This window comes from Barbatula barbatula, assembly GCF_947034865.1.
Source record: "Barbatula barbatula genome assembly, chromosome: 14".
Classification (NCBI taxonomy): domain Eukaryota; kingdom Metazoa; phylum Chordata; class Actinopteri; order Cypriniformes; family Nemacheilidae; genus Barbatula; species Barbatula barbatula.
The window spans coordinates 20,774,699-20,797,882 of NC_136777.1; the positions used below are offsets into that span (position 1 = coordinate 20,774,699).

The window sequence follows — 23,184 nt, forward strand, 5'->3', positions numbered from 1 at the left end:
GCTCCAGAAAGTACATGACGGTATAAACACAGCTGACATTTTCTGAACATGCAGCTATACGTGACATTTAAATGCTAAATTTAATGATGTTTAGCGAGGTGGGAAGGGCTGGATTTGCTGTTCTCCCTTGTGGAACATCCAGCTCAAAGCAGCCTAAATAAACATGAAATCAGGATTGACCACATCACTTGAATACGCTCCGGCTACGATTCATCAGCGCGTATATGTTTCTCTTCTGATTTATTCTCTTAAAACGTATTTCCATTTGGATGAGGTCATCTAAGCCGTACCGGTAAGAAAACACCTTAATGAAATAAACTTAGCAACTATTTGGAAAGTAGCGTAGCCTTTCTGATACAGTTTACAATTTAATGCCAATTTAATGGCGATAACAGTAAATACCGATCAGTAAAATGTATTTAATGATAATTTATTGGCGATAACGTTAAGTAAATAATGATAAATAAAAATGAAAGCCACCAATTTACTGTAAAGTATGTTGTAATACTGTTTTGAATCATATCTTTTAATTTAATCTTTTTAAACACTTTTATATACATACAGTATGCGTTGGAGTATACAAGATCACGAAAAGCAAGAAGACAAAAGCAGATCCTATAGATCCTGACACAAGCAGCAACCTCATAATGCCGGCCTTAGCTAACCTTCTGAAGCATCACCAACAGGCCCTCTCCGCCAAATCAAAGTCAAGCATCTCAACACTTGAGACGAAGACAGACCACAATGTAAGCCACAGTGGCAGATCATATCCAAAAGACTGTTTCTCTTGAATCCAAGACCAGTGTGCTTGACGAAGACGTGCATGCACTGGATACAGCCTGAGCTTTGACTGACGGAAATTCAAAGCTGTCACTGATCTCAAGTCTCGTAGTCGACACAATAACGCTGGAGTTATTGGTCTCCTGGAGTTAATCAAAGTCCTTAAGTCTTCTTGAACATATTTATTCCCTACCCGAGATGACCGGACCTACAGACTCTCACCAACAAACCAAAAGACTGTGAAAGACACAACCTGTTATACCAAGGTCCCATCATCCCACACATTCACCTCCAGACGTTCGTTCCTGGGAACCCTATCTATATGTTTAACCAATAGCAGTCTTAAGGAATGTGTTCTTTGCAAGTTCTTAAAACAGTCACGGGTTATGTTATTGCGCATGTTTATATGTTCTGCGATATCATGTGACTGATGTGGTACGTGCATATGATTATTCTTAGTGTTCTGTTAAAAATGTTCTTCAAATGGGTTCATCAGTCCGTTACATAACAGTGTGTATATTTCTCCAATGCACGTTTAAGGCCACATCCACGTGAAACCAAAGCTTTCTCTATCTTTTTATTCCTCTTTAACACGGCGTCGTCCGAAGAAATATCTGCTTACACATGAAACCACAGAAACCGACTCAAAACGATGAAATATACATGCCAGACCAGTATGTGGCGCTGTATAGCTGGCACAGAGATACACTAAAAATGGGGATGTCAACTTGTAACATGGGCATAAACCTTATGCAGTGTCTGATTAGGGTTGAGATTCAGATTTGATATCGCGTTTTCAGATTTCAGATTTTTATTTTGATTCTAGATTTGTTTTTAGTTTTGCTACTTGTTTTGTTTTGCACTTCTCGGCCACGGTAAGTTTCAGATAGAAACACATTAACTGCTAAAATCTGCAGACTGGCACAGACTTGCTGCAACAAGTCCAGACTGAAAATCTGGACAAAATCTGAGCAAAAGTCTTGGAGTGTATTTAAGCCTTAAGGTGGATATTCGTTGCATTTTCAGATTTTACCTAAAGATTATGAGGCCAATGAACCACACTGATAAACTATTTACAAAAAACAATGCAATATTTCATAAAAAATTTGGCAATGTCATTTTTTATTTTTATTTCACTGGGACTTTAAAGAGCTGTTTTATTCAAAATGCCTTTAAAAAAAGATCGGAAAGACCTGCTTTTCTCTTGGTTTTGTAACGTTTGACGAATACCCTGTCTCGGAAATTATATTAAATTCATAATGTAATGCAGGAACCCACAAATACCCCCTAAGACCCTTATGCACTCAGAACGTCGTCGATGTCAGCTGATGTCGAACCCCTTTTGAGAAATTTTGTTTTATTTGCATGGTAAATTCAAGGAATTTATTGCCTCACAGATGAAAACCTATTCTGAAATTAAAGACACCACCAACATTAGTCGCCGCACCTTATGGGAGGCTCCTCGCGCTTTCAGCCACAGGCACATCAGGTATCAATCAGGTGAAGCTGAAAGATCAAACCTGTCATCACGTTTGAGTGGAGTGTGTTATTGCAGAGATATACGCCTGAAGCATCCACGGCCTCTCCCTACATTTATAAATGAAGCGTTTAACAGAAATAGAATTCTGACAACAGAAGTAACCGTTCACTGAACAGAAAGAAGTTTGCTCAATGCCTTCAGGCTGATTCCAATAATCGTATCACCAATAATGATTTTACAGTTACACAAACAACCCATCTGACCTGAATCGCCAGACTTTCCTCTGACTACATCACCAACCTGAACACCTCAGAATGCTCCTTGAAAACAACATTTATCGCATCTGTAATATGCTTCCTTACTGGAACAGTCAACCTGAAAGCTATCTGCCCTTAGATTGTATCTTCACAATGGGTGCTATATTCTGTGAACTGCTTCCAGAGTTTATTCGTTTGACGTTGCCATTCCATAAGTCATATGATGGAGATCTCGTTTACATTAAAGTTTCACCTTGGTCTCAGGCGTTTTTCCTAAAGGTTCCTACAAAATATGAAACAAGAAAACTGTTAAGACAGTATTGAGACCTTGAATAATACATTCTTTTGACTTCACAAATCTGAGGTCAGTTTGAGACATTGTAGATATCTATTTTAAAACTCGGAGATTTCTGGTTCTTTTTCTCAGGAGAAATACATGTAACTGAGATGCATGAGACTTACAGTAGGCAAATGTTTACATTTGAGAGGACGTTTACACAAGACCGATTTGAACAAAAAACAGATTTTTTTAACGCGTTTTCTATGTTCATTTACACGGAATACTTTGTTTTGAGGGACTGAAAACGCTAACTTTTGAAAACCGCTCTCAAAGTGCACATCTTTGAAAACAACGGCATTATTGTTTCCGTGTAAACTCTGAAGGCTTTCCAAAAACATGGTATGTGTATTACGCGTTCAGTCTGTAGGCATGGGCGAGTATTCGGCAAACAATAACCATGCTGCATGTTTGTGCCGCATGACATACTTATTATCATTTCTCAAGCAAAAAGTAGATTTACTGCACCACTATTGCAGAGGAGAAGTCGTATTTATATGCACACTACTACAAACACACATACACCCCGACAAAGTGTATTAAATGAATAAAACCGTGTACGCGGATGTGCCATCCACTGGTCTGGCATGCATGATACATTGTTTTTATTCATTTTCACAGATGTTTGCGTGAAACCTTTCAAAAACGCAAATGAAAAACTTTCCCGTTTTTTATCGTGTAAACGCACTCTTAATCTGAGATATTAAAGTGATTCGTGATTTCTTCTTATGGGTCAACATTACCTTTAGTGATCCTCTAAATGAATTTGTTTAAAACTAAATAAATCACTTTCACACCCCCTCAATCCAAAAGATCACATCTCTATTTCATATGTACACCAAAAGGGTTGCCACTGGCATATGTATTCTTTAACTTGAACAATGATTAACATATTTATCAACAGACCGGACAGAACATCTCGGTCAAGTTTTTTATGAACTTGCGCATCATCAGATACAGCTACCATGTAACATAAACAAGCTTGAACACCTTAATCTGTTGTGACCTGCTTTTTCCAACAGGGAATCTGAAGGACATAATGTTTTAGTCTCTTGCTTGCAGAGCGTGCAAAAATGTTAGCAGATGGCTCTTAAAAGTTCTGCAGAAATCAAATGCGCCCGTATTCGCTTATGGTCTTGGATAACAGAAAATGGCTTGTCGTGGTAAAACCCATTTTCTTAAATCCTTCAAAGCTTAACAAATCTAGCTCTGACATAAGGACAAGGCTTTCAAGATTTCCCCACACAATACAAATATTGTGAGATCAGATCGCTAGGATTGATAATCGCTATCAACACTGCCAACCTCAACTAATGAAAACAATTCTGCATGAAGAATGAAACGCGGACTGAAATCAGTCTTCTCAGGTAAACATCCATGGGTTTTCAAATATGTCAAGCAGGCCCATTGATAAACAAGCAACGTGAAATCTTCTGAACTTATTTGTTGCCGGACAGCAGTGCTTCAGACACACACACGTGTACAGATGTGGAGTAGAGGGGTCTGCAGCAGCTATATTTAACATCTCTACATGTGGACTTCATTTGGGTGAATGGGCTTGCATACTTCCACTGACAAGAACCAGACAGCTCCTAATCCAGCAGTCCCTTAACCCTGCATGAGAAACATTCAGCTCCATTGCCTTAGATCTCTCTCTCTCTCTCTCTCTCTCTCTCTCTCTCTCTCCATCTCTTTAATGATCAATCCATCCCGGAGGTCTTTAAAAGTCTTCTTGAATGGTTAGAAAACAATATCACACTGCGGGAACATTATAATATTCAATAAAACTATACAAAGTACTTCTATGGTAAAATATCAGAACCCTTTATGATTTCACACTTGAGGGAATTGTGTTTTTTGTACCAGTTGTGTAGATTAGGGAGTTTTACGTTACACTTTGGTTTTGTTTAAAGGGATAGTTCACCCAATAATAAAATTCTGTCATGAATTGCTCATTCTCCAGTTGTGCAAAACCTGTGCAGTTTTTCTGCCACAGTGAAGGAAAGCATTTGACGATGATGTTTTGACATTGTTCTGTACATGAGGGTCAAATGTTAAATGAGAATCAAATAAGTCACTCAAATTCTTCAATTTTGTTTAGCCATCTATAGTAAGTGTAAAGGAACCATCTTTACGTCATATGTGAGTTGCTCCAATAAGCTTAACCTCTGTCTTTTTTCGCTGTTAAGGCAAAGGAAATGTTGTGCCATTCATGCTTTTATCTCTGAAACGCATTGTTCAAGGAAGGCCACTGCTGTGTAGTCACCTGGTTTAGAGTGAATATAAATCTCTGTGTCATCTGCATAAAAATGAAACTTAAGACCAAAAGCTTTGAGAAGATTACCTAGAGGAAAAGTAAAAAGTAATGGACTGAGAGTTGATCCCTGAGGAACCCCATGCACTGAGATCGAGAATAATTCAAATTGACAGGTGACCAGAGTCAGCAGCAAGTAACAAGTCAATAATTACCGTCACCAATGGCGCTTTTCTGCGGTGAAATTTTTCAAAAGCCAGATTGAAAAGGCTTTAATAATGTATTTAATGTGAGGTGGGTATGCAGTTGAGACGACACAATCCGCTCAACAATTTTGGATAGAAAAGGAAGATTAGAAATGGGACGTTTGGATAGGATAACCCCGGCGGCAGAAGCCTTGTTTTCGGATGAGTCTTGGGTCTGACAGGAGGTCAGACGATTCTGGACAATATAACTCAGGAAGGAACAAGGAACAATAAACCAATTGATGAAACGAATCATACTTATCCGGGAGGTACCACCATATATATATATGGTAGGTGCGTGCTAATGAAAAACAGAGTTGAAAACTGAATAATATACAAAACTTTGCTATGAAATACAGTGGGACAAATAAGTATTTGATTCACTGCAGATTTTTCAAATTTTCCAACTTACAAAGAATGGAGAGATGTGTCATTTTCATCGTAGGTACACCTCAATTGTGAGAGACAGAATGTAAAAAGATCCAGAAAATCAAATAATCAATTTCCATTATATTGCCAGAAACAAGTATTTGAACACCTACCAACCAGCAGGAATTCTGTCTCTCATAGACCTGTTAGTTTGTCTTTAAGAGGCCCACCTGTCCTCCACTCATTACCTGTATTAATTGCACATGTTTGAATCGTTACCTGTATAAAAGACACCTGTCAACACACTCAATCAATCAGACTCCATTCTCAACATTTACCATTGGTAGTAACACACTTCAATTCAATTGCTGCAGCGCGCAAAAAGTCTCAGTGCTCATGCCAGCACATGTCCAGGCTCGTCTGAAGTTTGCCAAAGACCATGGGAGGCATGGGAGAATGTCTTGTGGTCGGATGAGACCAAAATATAACTTTTTGGTTTAAACTCCACTCGCAGTGTTTGGAGGAAAAAGAAGGATGAGTACCATCCCAAGAACACCATCCCAACCGTGAAGAATGGGGGTGGAAACATCATGCTTTGAGGGTGCTTTCTGCAAAGGGGACAGGACGACTGAACCGTATTGAGAAGAGGATGGATGGGTCCATGTTTCGCGAGATTTTGGGCAACAACCTCCTTCCCTCTGTAGGAGCATTGAAGATGGGTCGTGGCTGGGTTTTCCAGCATGACAATGACCCCAAACACACAGCCAGGGCAACAAAGGAGTGGCTCCGTAAGAAGCATTTCAAGGTCCTGGAGTGGCCTAGCCAGTCTCCAGACCTGAACCCAATAGAAAATCGTTGGAGGGAGGTGAAACTTGGTGTTGCCCGGTGACAGCCCCAAAAACTGAAACATCTGGAGAAGACCCGTATGGAGGAGTGGGCCAAAATCCCTGCTGCAGCAAACCTGGTCAAGAACTACAGGAAACGTCTGACTTCTGTAATTGTAAACAAAGGTTTCTGTACCAAATATTAAGCTCTATTTTTCTATTGTATCAAATACTTATTTCATGCAATAAAATGGAAGTTAATTATTTATTAATCCTACAATGTGATTTTCTGGATTTATTTACATTCTGTCTCTCACAGTTGAGGTGTACCTACGATGGAAAAAAACGTACTCTTTGTAAGTGGGAAAACTTGAAAAATTGGCAGTGCATCAAATACTTATTTGCCCCACTGTATACAATTAAGAACTGTAAGTGCTACTGTAAAAGCTGTATTTGCTGCATTTTAAACAAATATTTTCTGGAAATCTGTTTCTGGCCTACTTTGTTTTTACAGTGGGCCCATAAACCGATTTTATTTAAATACCTAATAAGCTAATATCCTCTGATCTAGAATTTGTTTCAGAAAAGCCAAGATCTTTTCTCATCTGCTAGTGTAGTTTGAGAATATTTTAATGGTGTCTGAGAATTGAAAGGTAGGCCTATTAGCTAATGCAAGGTAGCAAGTTCTATTTGACATCATGACCCGGTCCTTTCTGCTGTGTGTTATCTGTGTTCCTGCCCCGAGGCCTTGAACGGATCCATCTCTAGCCCCCACACACCCCTTCTCTGTACCAGATGAACACTAAACGCACACGAGGGTCAAAACACACGTGTGCTACTACTAAGGTATTAAAACACACAACGGCAACGATTTACACAGAAAAGATACAAACACCACTTTCACTAAATCAATTATCCACAAAAAGATACAGATAAGAAAAGTGTCTCTCCGTGTTAGCAGAAAAAACTCTTAACGCCTATCTGGCTCCAAGGGTGTGTTGGTGTACAGAACGTTCCTGGCATACGCACGGCCCGGCAGAGAGCAGAAAAATGTCATGGAATAAAAACTGGGGCCAGTCCAAGGCTTTTGGTCACTGGCGGTAGTTTTATGCGTACACACACCTGTACAGAACGTTCTAGTGAGCATCCAGTAATGTGCTGAACTGATGAAGCTAAAAGAAATTATGAAACGCTTATCTGAACAGAGTTTCTCTTCCACTTGAAGAGACTGAGCGTCCGGCTAAAACCGCAATAGTTAAACAACTTTGCTATCATGTCAATCTAAGTGCTGATGAAGGCCTCTCATGTGAAAAAGACAATTCTTAGGCCATGTTCACACTTGACTTTTTTATTATAATCCTATGGAAGGAACCGTATTTTCCACCAATGTCCTGAGTGCTTTTTTAAACGCCAGCGCCAGTGACTTTTTCAGCAGCTCAGAGCGTCTTTTGAGGTTGAGAAAAAACGTCCTACCTCAAACACCTTTTTTCACAGCGAACCAAAGACAGAGACCTGTCGTTTCCATGACAAAATGCGAGGAACGTGATTGGTCGAGAAGGCTCAAGCTGGAAAAAACCTATTAGCGGCCGAAGCGCCCGCTGGAGCAAACTTTTGCATAAATGTAAGTTTAATTTTTCCTTTCAATAACTTCTGATTGCATTTCTAGTGAGAAATTAGTATTGTCGTTTTTACATATATAAGTGGATATTGCACAGACGCTCTCGGTTTATAATTCATATAGAATTGTTGCATCAAAGAGTTCAGAACAGTCCTCTACTCTCAGCCAGTCTTGTCTCATTGTTCCAAGGTTACCAGAGCGGGCAGGGCGCAATCCATGCCCAGACCTGACAAATGCTGTGATGATAGAGCTGGACAAAGGACGTTGCGACTCTACAAAACTTCAGTCGCTATTAGATTATTAATGATAATCTAACTTTGTTTATTTTGCCTTGTTGTGCGCGCACTGTCGAGCTTGTGCAGAGGCTGCAGCTTTTACCAGAGGGGAACTGGAATCCCCTGGTCAGGCCTGGTTTCCCTCTGAGGTTTTTTGTAAATTGTAAAAAGCGCTATATAAATAAAGCTGACTAACCTAACCCTAACTAGGCAAGTCAAGTGTGAACACGGCTACACAAAGCTTATTTGTCTCGTTTTTTACTAAAACCATCAAAAATTTGTCGAATAAATGCATCTTGATTTAAGAAGGAAAGTAATTCAAGATGTTAATGCTGCCTTCACGTGCTCTCAGAGATTTGATAATTCCCACTTCTGATGATTCCGAGCTGGTTGTGTTCAGGTGCTTTGTTGTTGGAAAGAACGGAGGATGCCAGATTCATGCTTGCGTGTGTCTTGTTAAAATGTCATATGGTAATAGTTTTCAACCGTACATCCTTCTGTAATATTGGTGAAATACGTGCTATTTTCGCAGATGTATAAAACAAAGTTGGCTTCAAATGGTTATTCATATGTAAATATGTACTAATTTAACAACAAGACAAGACAATGAAGCTGTAGCGGAAAATCGAATAAATCATGTGTGTCACAGCAGAAATCCTCCTCCCATCCACCATGTTGACTGAGGCGGATGTTGACACTTCTCCATCTCGGGAACTCGGGTATCAAAATGATTTCCCAACTTCCCAGTTGGAAACACGACATCAGAGGGTGTTCATGTGCAATTTTGAACTCGGAAACTCGTATTTATGATAATTCGGAGAGCATGTGAAGGCAGCATAAGAGTATGTCTTTAAATTGTGAATTTCCAACTGCACAGGTCCATGTGTGGCAAGCATCCACTGAGACAGGAGCCGTGCTATCAAGAGCAGAAGTAAGTTTTCTCCTCCCTTATTCTAGGCCAAAATAAACACCATCCTGCTTTTGTTTCTGTCATCTGATTAGACATATTGCTCCCTAGCTGGAGGAACACAGTGTTCTGTGTCACAGAAAGGGGAGTGGAAATGGATTACTCCTGGCTCTCACATCACAACCGAGGCCTATTCCCTTACTGTGCGTGCGTGTGTGTGTGCGCGCGCGCACATAACGCCACATCCATGTTTGGATGCCATTACAGGTGCATGTAGAATGTGTTCCAATAATATTTTTCTTATTTTCCGCCTAAGCAGTGACAAACATGTGTGAACGGCAGCAGCAACAGATTCTTGGCACCGTGCATCTTAAAAATGGCAAGAGAAAGAAAAAACATCAAGGTAGGGGAATAAATCTACAGCATGAATGGATTTTCTGAGCTGAAGGATGAGGGGATGTGCGCAGGGAGCAGTCTGTGAGACCAAGATAAAAGTTATATTTAATGGACGTTCCCTGCATCACTTCTATTGTCTTAACTGTGTTGTAATAAATTCTCAGATAATTTGAAAATACACTTACCTAATAATTAAGGGCATAAACGGAGCTAGGCCCAGAGGGGAAGACGAGCCATCCATAGGGGACGGGTAGAGACGACCCAAGACCAACAATAACAAGAACAGACTGGGGTGCAGCTTTACCTGCCCTGGATCACTAAATGAAAGAGAAAAATACAAAACATATTATTATGAATAGAGAAAGTAGTTATGCAAAGCTGCAATCTTTAACTTTTCCATCTCTATCGCCATCTCGGTTTGAAACATCAAAGGACCAATATGTCATTTTTTGGGGGGCTCTATGGGCTAAATGCACGAGTAACATCCACGTTTCACAGGAAGAACCCTCTGCATTAACTGCGGAAGTCCCGCGTGCATAAACCCCATTGACAGACAATATAAATAACAATGTATTCAGAGGTGTATAAAGACCTAACCTAATGAAGCGTTATGTTTACCTTAGTATAAGCTATTTATTTGTATCTACATACACCGCGGGTCACCTTACATGGAATTCACCATGTTGTTTCTACAGTAGCCCTTAACGGACAAACAGCTCAGAGTACGTCTCGTAAATACATTATCTCCTTCGGCTAAGAACGGAAAACGTCATGACATCTTAGTTCTGTGTCAGCCATCGTAGTGCTCCGAGGGGTGAAGTGAGCCATTGGTTGCAATTTGCACCCTCACCACTAGATGCTGCTAAATTTCAAAGACTGGACTTTTAACTGTTCACCTATTTTTTACTAGCTTCTATCTGTGACTGGCGTGCAGTTTCTTAAATTTGTACTGCGAACAGAGCTGGCAGAGATGTAGTATGGGCAGCACACATTCAGCGACTAAAACTAAACACAAGATAAGAATGCATGTTCACCATAACAAACCCAAAGACCAGAGTCCAGAGAAAAGACACTTTCACCAGAGCAAATAAAATGCACACGCAAATGTAAATTACTCATATCTTTCTTTTATTCTGAGAGGGACGAAATCTGTTGTTTTCTATAGGCCGTCAGTTTTCCCCACCACCGCTGCCAGCTGTGGACACGCTTGTCATTATTACATCAAACATGGCCGATCTCTTTTCCATTGAGTCCCCGGAGCCTGCAGACCCCGGGCCAGAGTGCAGGAAATGCTATCATGCTAATCAGGGCCCGGGTAATGCATTTAGAGTCCGATTTCAGTCAGGCAGTGCGGGACAGCCAAGACCCTGAGATCATCATAAACCACAGGGAGACTGAAGCATCAAGCCTCAGGCACATTCAGGAGAAAGCATGAAAACTTGGGGGAGTGCAGACGTGAACCAATGAAAAACAGCAAGTCAGAGGAATAGAAAAGAAAAGAAAAAAGAATTCTGTGAAGGTGAAGAGATGATAAGACTGGAAAAAATTAGATTAGGAAAGTGCTGGAGCAAACCAAGAGAATCTTTTCATCAAGCTGGGGCCAATCATTTATCACGATTTTATTCATGGACACGGCGCTCATACAATTTTCATATCGCGGTTTACATATTGCCCAAAGCAGATGAACTGTATTTCAGCTTGCATTCTTTCTACAACCTGCTTCCCAGATTTAAAAAAAGTTCTGGATTGAACTTCCAAGAGAAAAAACCCTCAATCACATTCAATTGCATCATATTAACCATATCCCATGATGCTCTTTTCATATTAAATAAAGATGGGTGGCGCAAGGAAGCTGATGATTTTTAAACCTCCTTGTGTTTCTTTCCAATTCTTATTTTGTGTGCGAAATGATAACCGGCGATATAATATACGAGTATTGCGAAGTTCGGCTGTCTTGGCAAGCGAGCATCAAGACCGGGGTCGTGGGAAAGAGTCAGACCCCTCTGTGCTAAAACGAAGAGAACGCCAGACTGAAAAGGCATTAAAATAATTTGATACATATTAAGATAATACATGCTCGTGGGACGATTTCGCAACGTGAGTGCTATTTGGATGAGCGACGAGCATCAGTCTGTGGAGAAATTAAATGGGGGAGACAAGAGAGCAACATGTTCTCACAGTCGCCGAAGAGTTCGGTTTGTATCCAACACACAGTTTCTTTATCCGTGGCATCTCAGTGAGGAATCTGTTCATCGGTGTGGTCAGGCGTGCTTAATAGGTCTAAAGAGGCCTGATGAGCCACTTAAAGAACTTGAAATATGGCCCCCAGAGAACTTGAGAGTGGTGAAGAACTGGGTCTATTTAGCGAACCCTGGCATCCTTCAGAGGTTTAACAACATCCGACACAAATCGCACACAAATTGTAGCGCCTCGCGATGATCTGGGAGGTTTTTCTCACCTGTTTACTGATACTGCGGCTTCCTGTAGTTGACTGAGGAGGAAAGGATAGAGTGCAGGGAATCGGGTGAAAAACTCTCGGCCTGTCATTCTGTTGAGAGAAAAAAGCGAGAGATGATGGTAACGCTATGTAAAGGATTGCTCAATCAGTTCGAATGCGTCACAAATGAATGAGGCAATCTCACACCAACAGCTGACACTGCAAAGAACACATCAATTACAAAATCAAAAACAATAACAACTCAAAGCAGTATGACTCATTTACATCAAATACAAAAGCAGATGTTTGGCAGAAATTAACATCAGAAGCATGCAAGAACATGAAATGAGCAAATGCCGCATTTGTACATTTTGAATTGTGGTGTGAACGAGATTTGAGAGCTATGGGGGAAAAAAGCAACATTTTAGTTTTCTTCCTCAAAAAGATCTATTGGAAAATCATATTGTTACTTTCATTAATGACTTAAAGGGGAACTGCACCGAAAATGTTTAATTCTGGCATGAATTACTCACTCTCAAGTCATTCGACAAGCCAAGGACATCCGTTCACCTTCGCAAGGCAAATTATATGATGTTCGGGATTTTTCCGACACTAGCCCATAGACAGCAATGCAAGCGACTTTCAAAGCACAGAATGTGCAGTGTGTGAGATTAAGGAGGATCCATCGACATAAATGCAATATAATATTCATAACTATGTGCTCAGAGGTGTGTAAAGACCATACATAATAAGCGTTACGTTTTTATTATCTTAGAATGAGCGATTTCTATCTACAAACACTGCGGGTCGCCTTACATGGAACTCACTATGTTGTTTCTACGGTAGCCTTAAATGGACAAACTGCTCTAAAGGGTGTGTTTCGTAAATAAATCTGCTTCGCCAAAGAAGCAAAAAAACGGGACGACATCTTCATTCCATGTCAGTCACCGTAGTGCTTTGAAGGGGTGGGGTGGAATGAGCTGTCGGTTGCAATTCGCAGTAACACAATATTGTAATTTTTTTTGTTCCGTTTCTCAAAAAGTGAGATATTTTGAAAATTTTGGGAACTCAAACAGTTCTGGGGCACCTTTGACTATCATTGACTTTTTCCTACTATGGCAGTTAATGATGTCACAGAATGTAAAACTGCTAACATTCTTTCAAATATCTTTCTCTGTGTATCAGAACAAAGAATATAAAAATGTATACAGGTATGAAATGACATGAGGTTGTGTAAATAATGACAGAATTTTCATTTTTGGGTGAACTATCCCTTTAAAGAGTAAGTAACATTAGATCATGAAAATTACATTTCATGCAGTGCTATATGTTGCAGTGTTTGAAAGTAAGCAGTCTGCCAAGTTGTAAGTTTGAAGGTAAACGAATAACAAAGTTATTGAATTGTAAAAAAGGGAGGCGACTCCGAATCACGCAAACGAGACATGACCTAGTCCGAGTCACTAACCGCCACAAATCTACGTCAATATAAATAGTCCCCTCCTGCGTTTGCTGGGATTGCCGCAAAAACGTCACTCTCCTCCTCAAAAACTGTCGCCCGTTCGTGATGTGTGTGTGTCTAGAACATGTGTTCTACGTTGCGAAACAAAGTCCATCTTATTTAAACTACCAAGGAAGAACATCTGAGGAAACAATGGTTACAATTCATTTTTCAAATGACACCAAAGGAGTACAACCCCAGGGTTTTACTGTACGCGTGTCATTTCACTAAAGATTGCTTCAATAATCTTGTCCCGTTCCCTGCAGGATATGATAAACGACTATGTTTGAAAGAGGTGGAAATACCAACTTTATTTGGAACTGTTAGCTCCACCGAATCACTACCTGAAAGTGGGACTATTTATTTTTGTCTTAACTTAAATAAATATTTGTGTACCTTATGTACACAAATCACGCCTCGTCTTCCAACAGCCCAAAAGGGCTCATGTGACACCCCTTTTCATCTCTCTCCACTGGCTACTGGTTGAAGCCCGTATCAGATTCAAGTCACTTATGCTTGCTTACAGGACTATAACTGGATCTGCACCGGCATACTTTCACACCGTCCTACACCCCATCAAGAACCCTGCATTAAGCAAACAAGGGGCGCCATGTAATACCTTCTCATAAGGGCATTAAATCCCTTTCTCACTCATTGTCCTCCACAACTTCTTCCTGGTGGAACATTCTTCCTAATGCGGTCCGGTCAACCACATCTCTTACAACCTTCAAAAAACTACTTAACACACCTCTTTTGTGAACACTTGACAGACAAATGAAAAAATAGTACACTAACCCTCTTCTCTCAACAGGTATTGGTCTAGCTTTTGTTGAAACTAGTAATTTTGTATAAGCACCTAATGTACTATTGTTCTTTTATGACATATCGCTTATTGCTCCCTGAACTCTTTGTAAATCGCTTTGGATAAAAGCGTCTGCTAAATGACTAAATGTAAATGTTATGTCTGTTTTTAGCTAATGCATATAACACTAACGTTAAAATGTTCATTATTTCTATGGTATTAGGCCTACAGTTTGATCAATCACAGCTGACTCCAGTAATGTTGATAGGCGTTCTGTTTGCGACACATGATGAACACGTTTGACCAATCACAGCTGACTCCCGTAATGATGATAGGCGTTCTGTTTGCGACACATGATGAACACGTTTGACCAATCACAGCTGACTCCCGTAATGATGATAGGCGTTCTGTTTGCAACACATGATGAACACGTTTGACCAATCACAGCTGAGTCCCGTAATGATGATAGGCGTTCCGTTTGCAACCCATGATGAACACCTTTGACCAATCACAGCTGACTCCCGTAATGATGATAGGCGTTCTGTTTGCGACACATGATGAACACGTTTGACCAATCACAGCTGACTCCCGTAATGATGATAGGCGTTCTGTTTGCGACACATGATGAACACGTTTGACCAATCACAGCTGACTCCCGTAATGATGATAGGCGTTCTGTTTGCGACACATGATGAACACGTTTGACCAATCACAGCTGACTCCCGTAATGATGATAGGCGTTCTGTTTGCAACACATGATGAACACGTTTGACCAATCACAGCCGAGTCCCGTAATGATGATAGGCGTTCCATTTGCGACACATGATGAACACGTTTGACCAATCACAGCTGACTCCCGTAATGATGATAGGCGTTCTGTTTGCGACACATGATGAACACGTTTGACCAATCACAGCTGACTCCCGTAATGATGATAGGCGTTCTGTTTGCAACACATGATGAACGTGTTTGACCAATCACAGCTGACTCCCGTAATGATGATAGGCGTTCCATTTGCGACACATGATGAACACGTTTGACCAATCACAGCTGACTCCCGTAATGATGATAGGCGTTCCATTTGCAACCCATGATGAACGTGTTTGACCAATCACAGCTGACTCCCGTAATGATGATAGGCGTTCCATTTGCAACCCATGATGAACGTGTTTGACCAATCACAGCTGACTCCCGTAATGATGATAGGCGTTCTGTTTGAGACACATGATGAACGTGTTTGACCAATCACAGCTGACTCCCGTAATGATGATAGGCGTTCTGTTTGAGACACATGATGAACGTGTTTGACCAATCACAGCTGACTCCCGTAATGATGATAGGCGTTCCGTTTGCAACCCATGATGAACGTGTTTGACCAATCACAGCTGACTCCCGTAATGATGATAGGCGTTCTGTTTGAGACACATGATGAACGCCTTTGACCAATCACAATACACTACACCATCTGACCAATCACATGACACTAGGCTCACGGATAGGAGGGGATTAGTGCCTAACTAATTAGGGAATAACTGCCTATTTTTAGGACATAATAGTGTTTTTACGCCTTGTTTGTACATAAACTTGTTGTTGGACACTCCATACGTACTCTTTTAGACATGCTTATCTGCACCTTACAGACCCCTGTAGGCCAGGATAGGTATTGCATTTTGTTGCATTGTACATGCTTTGAACACCTGCGTTCGCAAACAAGTCAAATGAATTATACTTTGCTTGTGTAAATTGAAAAATACTTAAGGCTTAACTATTTATCCAAAAGGCGATATCTAGAATGGTTCATTCTCAGGGAGAAACACACGTACTGATGAAAGATTAATGCAAGGAAATCTAAATAATAGTCATACCATTTTGTGTAAAGAACATGTCTGAGGTGTCATGAAATGCTACCTCACGAGGTTTTGAGTGTTTGTGACACAAGGACAGAAAAGGAGAGACAAATCTTGTCCGACAGAAACAGAGGAGGAAAATAGAGAAGGAGGGGTAAAACACGGCAACATTTAAAGGTCTGGTTTGCAAACCACTTCCTAAAGCCTCAGCTCTTTACAGCTCTATAAAGCTCTCATTAGCTGAGCCTCTGATGGAGCGCAGCGGGGACACACAGCTCGGGGGCCGTGTTTGTTTATTCCTTAGAAAGCGCCGTGGCTGGAATAAACCATGGGAATCTTGCTCAAAGACAAATGTGTATGTGTTAAGAGGTGGAAGGGCAGACGGTGAAAGTGTATGCGTGTGTGAGACACGCATAAACATGCTATATTTAACCTAGCCTCTATGTTTGCGATGGACCATCTAATAAAAGTTTTTTTTTCATGTCTAACTGAAGCAGCCTATACAGGACTAACTTTAGCTCAAGAGCCAATATTTAAAACACACATGTTGTAACTTCAGCGACGTAAAAAACACACCACATCCTGTTTCAACCACTAATGTGCACAGTCTGGTCTGAACTTAGGCCAGGGTGCAGTCATGGCAACAAGGCAGGTCATCCACATCTGTCACCCTTCCCGCATGCTAGCAACACACACAAGCTCTGACATGGGCAAATGTGGTTACAGTTAAGCTTGACAAAACCCTGCTTTCTTTCAGTATGGATTAGTGTTTGCTTGACTCAATGCTTGCAAGATGTGCATAAACATGGCTTGCAAACTTTAAACCATTCTTAATCATCCATTTATTTGCTTGTCTTTATATTTACAAGTTTAGAGTATAAAAATTGTACAGGTGTAATAGCCTTGTGTGTGTTTATAGGTACAAGTTGCATTGGGGCATTACCACAAAAACAATCCACACAGTGGAAAATACTGGACAACAGTATTTCTGTACCTAATTTGGTTATCTATTGTATAGTACATCAGAACACAGAAGGTCAGAAACAAAGGGATTTTTTTCTTATAGTGTGTGAGCTAATCGAGGTCAGCAAATGACGGTCCGTCATACCAAATCATTTTCCGTCCAACAGTACTTTCCTGTTGAATCATGTATACTAACCATCTATAATGTCTGCTATATAATAATCATATACTGTATGTTGTTCAGTCATATACACTGTCTGCAATTTGACAATCAAATATAATGTATAATGGCTTTACAACAAATGTAAAGTACAACGCAATGTAAAATGCCAAATGCGTAAATGTAAATATCATATAGAGATCATATATAATGCATGCGATATCATGACAACAATGTATAATGCCCGCTATATCAAAATAAAATGTATAATGGCCGCTATATCATATAATAATTATATGCATTGGCCGCTGTATCATATAGTAATCATATATAATTGGCGCTATATTGTATAACAATCATAAATAATGCCTGCCATATCATAATATATAACACTGGCCACTACATCATATAATCATCATATAGGATGCCATATATATCATAATCATCGTATACATTGGTCACTATATCATATATAAATCATACATTATGCCATCTTTATCGTAATAATCATATACAATGGCCACTATATCATATAATAATCATATACAGTATAATGCCATCTATACCGTAATAATCATGTAGATTGGTCAATATATCAATCACATATAATGCCATCTATATCATAATAACCATATACAGTACATTGGCTGCTATATCATAATAATCACAGATAATGACCTGTCATAGCATATATTTGCCCCATGGTCAACCGAAAAGCAATTTATCACATTGTCATTGTCTCATGCCTTCTACAGCACTTAAAATCTTCTTACATAGGCGAGATGATGTCAGAGGCTGGCAACTTTGTTAGCTTTGTTCACATACACGCTACCGAAATCATAATAGTATTCTCTAAATGTTTTGATATAACCCCGAAGCAGTATTCGTTTCGTTTAAATGACTAAACACGTTAAATTGAGATGGATATCATACGTAACGGTTTTCATCTTTCAACAATTACTCTGTACTTCTGGTTTTGTTCTGCCATCATTGTCATAATACGATTCAAACTTTTTGCGAAGGATATTTGTGTTTGCCGTCGACTGTTTTGAAGTTATGGAAAACATAAAAGCTAATGTTGAACACGTGTTTGAACAACAAACTCGGCCCATCAAACACACGCAGAACGCAACACTTGAATGGCCGCGCACACAAGCCAAAAGCACAGCTTCAAACGAACACTCAGATTTAATAAACTAATGCAATTATAAAACTCTTTAGCTTTATAATCTGGCCGTGTTCTCTGAAATCATGTACCCGTTTAATGTGTGTGTTAAGGTCACAGTTAGATCAACACCTTGTTACTTCTGTATTTTTGGAATAATAGGTTACTAGTTGAATACTACATTTACATTTGAATACTACATTTACATACATCTAGGCATTATATGAAGCATGTGGTTAAAAGAATTAAGCTTTAATCATAAACTTTTTTTGAAGGGTAATTATGATATATTGTTGACGATTGGACTAAACCAAGATTAAAGAACAATTCAAGAACAGCGTGTTTCTTTCTATGATATTACACTACTTGCCACACTGAAGATAATGAGGTCAAGACAAGAACCTTGCATTGTGGGAAAGAGGACTGTGACAAATGTGCTCTACCATACAGCCCACATTATAGCAAAAACATCAGCCTTCCTGGTATACACCGCAAGCAGAATATTTGCATACTACGCACAGTGCACATACCAAACACTGCAGAAATAGTAGACGTATGGTTTTAGCCCGGACTATGACAAACTGAAAAAAAAGACTGGAAAGAAACCCAAGACAGCCTGTCCAAATATTTTCTAAGTACACATCAAAATATAATACAAAAACTCAAAATGCACACACACGAACGAACATCAATTAAACATAACATTAAGGAAAACATGACCGACCCAAAAATGATCAAACCGCCTGTCACGCAAACACATAAAACTAAAGACAAACACATTGAAATGTTGGACAAGCTGATGGCAGAGTTCAGCTGAAAGTAAACTATCCTGACTGCCGGCATTCACAGCACCCGTGCCAAAGAGTCAGCATTACTTTAGTGTGATTCTGACAAAGCCCTGTTGAGTTTCACTGATGTGTTTCTTTAAATAAAAATCCCAGGGTAATCTTAAAGGAAAACACCATGGTCAGCTGACCAGGGACCACATGGGCTCTTTGAAGTGAGAGGTATGCCAGTGCTGGGTTGAGTCGACTTTACAATTAAATCTAATCAGCACGGCGATGAATCAAACCAAGCCATGATCTCATGAATGAGCCATTATTATTGCTCCTCATCGAGGTCACTGCCACTCCTGTTTTGTCATTCCTCACTCCATCCGTAACTTTTCTGCGCTCAATCCCACAGTGCATCTGGACATTCTTGCAACAGATTGCGCTCCGCTGGTTTGCATGGGATTAGAGAGCTGACGCAGAGCGGTCACCGCAGCGGGAGGTCCCATTGCGGCCCGCACGTCCAGCCAGGGGTCAGGGGGGGTAACGGTCAAATCGCTGTTAGTGCTCGACGACAGAATCGCTAGTGAAGGTGCGGACGCGAGTGAGTGTGTCAACGTTTGTGTGTTTTAGAGTGGGAGAAGATATTGTTAGCATTCCAACGGTTATGAAAAAGATAAGTATGCACGGAAGAGCATGATTAGAGCGTGGACCCCTGCACGTCAGCTTGACTGAAGAGCTCATGATGAAGAGTTTGGAGCTATCCGTCTGTGCGAGGGAGGCTAACCGTGGGATGAGAGAGGCAGAACACAGACAAATAAAGGCAAACAGGCACTTGGAAGGAACATCTAGAACATTTAAGTGGCTGGAAGGCATCCATGCGCTGTAGGCCAACATGAGACAGAGATTAATAACGGGAATAGAGGTAGAAAATGAACAGAGTTACAGTGACCCCTAGTGAACAACCCCTGAAAGGATCGGAGTTTTTTTTATCTTGAATTATCAAGAATCTTTGACAAGTTTTATAGTAAAATTATACAAAATGCCTTTAGGGAAAACATCTCTCGTAAGTTTTGCTCAAGGTCAGTGCACACGGACGTCAACTTAAAGAACAACACAAACCTTTAAAGATTCCCTTTGTAAATGTTTATTAGATATTTTGATTAAACTGCTGCTATAATGCATTATATGCATCATATCATTATACATATTTTATACCTGGAACTTCTGATATTTCTCTCTGTGGAGCTCTTGGGTCAACGTGACCTTAAATGACCCCCATTTACTTTCTTTATGCATTTTCCTGGTGTTATTGTGCACATATTGTGAATATCCTGTTTCATTCTGCAACACCATATATCATATTACAGAAGTAAAACTGGGTTTCATGGTGAGTTTCTGTATAAGAGGAGTCATAATAGAAAAGTGCATGAAAGTACAGACCATGATGCCTCACCTGTTCTTTTTAGAATGCTCATCTTTTCCTTTTTTCACTCCGAATATCCGTGTGATGAGAGTGCTGAAGAGTAGAGTCGAGGAGTTCCTCACCTGAAGCCAGGATGAGATGGGGAAACACAACGACACAAAGAGCAAATGAGACATGAAATAACAATGAACAATACCTGCAAAGCATTTATTAATCTAAGATCATGTCAATTTGATCTTTTACTAACACATTTTTAAATCACATGTTGTCTCTGTTAGTTAAAGGTCCGGTGTGTCATTTTTCTGGAGTATCTATTGACAGAAATGCAATATAATATACATAACTTACATATTGAAGCGTTATGTTTTTATTACCTTCTATCTACATACACCGTGGGTCCCCTTGCGTGAAATTCGCCATGTTTCTACAGAAGCCCTAAACGGACGGAGCGTGTTTCGCAACCTCACCACTAGATGCCACCACATTTCATACACTGGACCTTTATAACACCCCATACTAACGTGAACAATTGTATTGGCATATAAATACATGCTGAAAAATGATATTGTTCATTTTAGTTAATGCATTTACTAATGTTAACAAACACAACCTTATTAAGAGTAACCAAGTCAAGCAATATAGCTAAAGGTCCCCTGATAGTTTTAAGCTTTAGCGATATTTGAATAATATCTCAAATTATAAAAACTGTGAATGTGTTTCGAATTGACTTCAGCCATCCCTTTGTGCTATTTATTCTTCAGCTTTTAGTACCGTACAGAGCAGTGAGTCAGAGCAAATGAACACATGATAAAGCTGACTTTTTACAAAGCAAAACTGGTCTTGCAGCTCAACGGTTCACAAGAGCTTAGTCACAAATCCAACATCATGCAGTCATAAGAGCATCTTAAAACAATCAGCCAGACTCAATGGTCTTTTGAGTTCCAAGAACAGCAAAAGACCTTTGGGACACCTCGTCTTATGTGTAATGCTGGGCAAACAGAGTCCTTAAAGGGACAGTGTACCCAAAAATTTAAATTCTGTCATCATTTATTCACCCTCGTGTGTTTTGAAGAATGTTGGAAGCCGAACAATAATGGCCCCCATTGACTTGCATTGTATGGACACAAAACTATAGAGACATTTGTCAAAATATCTTCTTTTGTGTTTCACAGAAGAAAAAGTCATATACAGTTTCTTTTTTTCAGGTGAACTATCGCTTAAAAAATGGAATTGTTACATTTTAATACGGCTGATCACCTCAAAAATGAAAATGATGTCATGATTTACTCACCCTCGTTGTTCCTATATACAGCAAATGTCTTTGTTTGGTTGAACACAAAGAAAGAGATTTGGAAGAATGTTTGAAACTGCAATTTCTGGGGCATCATTGACTACCATAGTAGAAAGAATTGTTGTATATGTTTACTTTGCTCTGTTGAACACATCAAAACAAATAACAAAGTTAATAAACATTTGATGGTAGTCAAAGTAAATATTTTCCTTTGTGTTCATCAGAACAAAGGTTTGGAAAAACTTGAGGTTCAATACTTCTAGACGGAATTTTCATTCTTGGGTGAACTACGCCATTAAGAAACGTCTACACCAGATGCGACAGGCGCCAGTGTGGACAAAATCTGAAATTATAATGTGTTCTAATGTGTCCTAAAGCTCATTGGTGTAGACACGGTGGAATAACACTGTAGATTTTCTTTGAAGGATAAATCTAACTGTAGTCTACTGGCCGGGAGTACACTATGAGTGAAGAGCTGTTTGAGAACAGTAGCAGAGAGTATAGAAGGAGCGAGAAGGAAAAAATTACTGAATGAACTGATAAGAAAATGAGGCGAGGAGAGATATATATGGAAAGACAGACAGGTATGAGGGAGAAGTGCACAGGAATGTGACCTACATGTCGCCATGGTGACCTGTGGGCGTCGTGTCACCCATGTGGAGGTGATCAAAGCAAGCGAGCCGGGGCGGCATGCCGGGACCACCGCACAGCTGTGTGTGTCACCGCACGTACGACTCCTGTACCGCTGTGCTCTCGTTCACTTTAATTATTAACCGGTCAGGGCCGCGGCAGCAGTTAAGGCCTCTGCTTGGTTACGTGTGGAACGGTGAACAAATGAGCGTGAGAACAAGCGGCATGTGGAGCGAGTTGTCTTTAGACCTCTACCAAGATCAATAAAACCATTAATGTTACTTTATGTAATGTGCATACAGGGACCATGACCACTTAAACTTACCTAGAAATTGTCTTTTTATAATAAAAGCTCAAACCAAACGTTCTCTGCGAACAAATGATGCCAGAGCCGTTCCCAGAACTAGCTTCGCATTTTTGAGCAGGGTTGCCAGGGCCGTGGTATTCCCACAG

At 40.1% G+C, this 23,184-nt stretch overlaps 1 protein-coding gene across 1 annotated transcript in view; it reads right to left on the minus strand.

Annotated features, from left to right (window-relative positions):
• thada (THADA armadillo repeat containing) overlaps positions 1-23,184 on the minus strand; it is a 72,061-nt gene that overhangs the window by 30,165 nt on the left and 18,712 nt on the right. Inside the window, exons 26-28 of the mRNA XM_079472320.1 lie at positions 20,841-20,932; positions 12,201-12,290; positions 9,928-10,059 (exon numbers count right to left, since the gene is read on the minus strand). Of these exons, the coding sequence (XP_079328446.1) occupies positions 9,928-10,059; positions 12,201-12,290; positions 20,841-20,932 (314 nt within the window). The remainder of the gene's footprint in view (positions 1-9,927; positions 10,060-12,200; positions 12,291-20,840; positions 20,933-23,184) is intronic.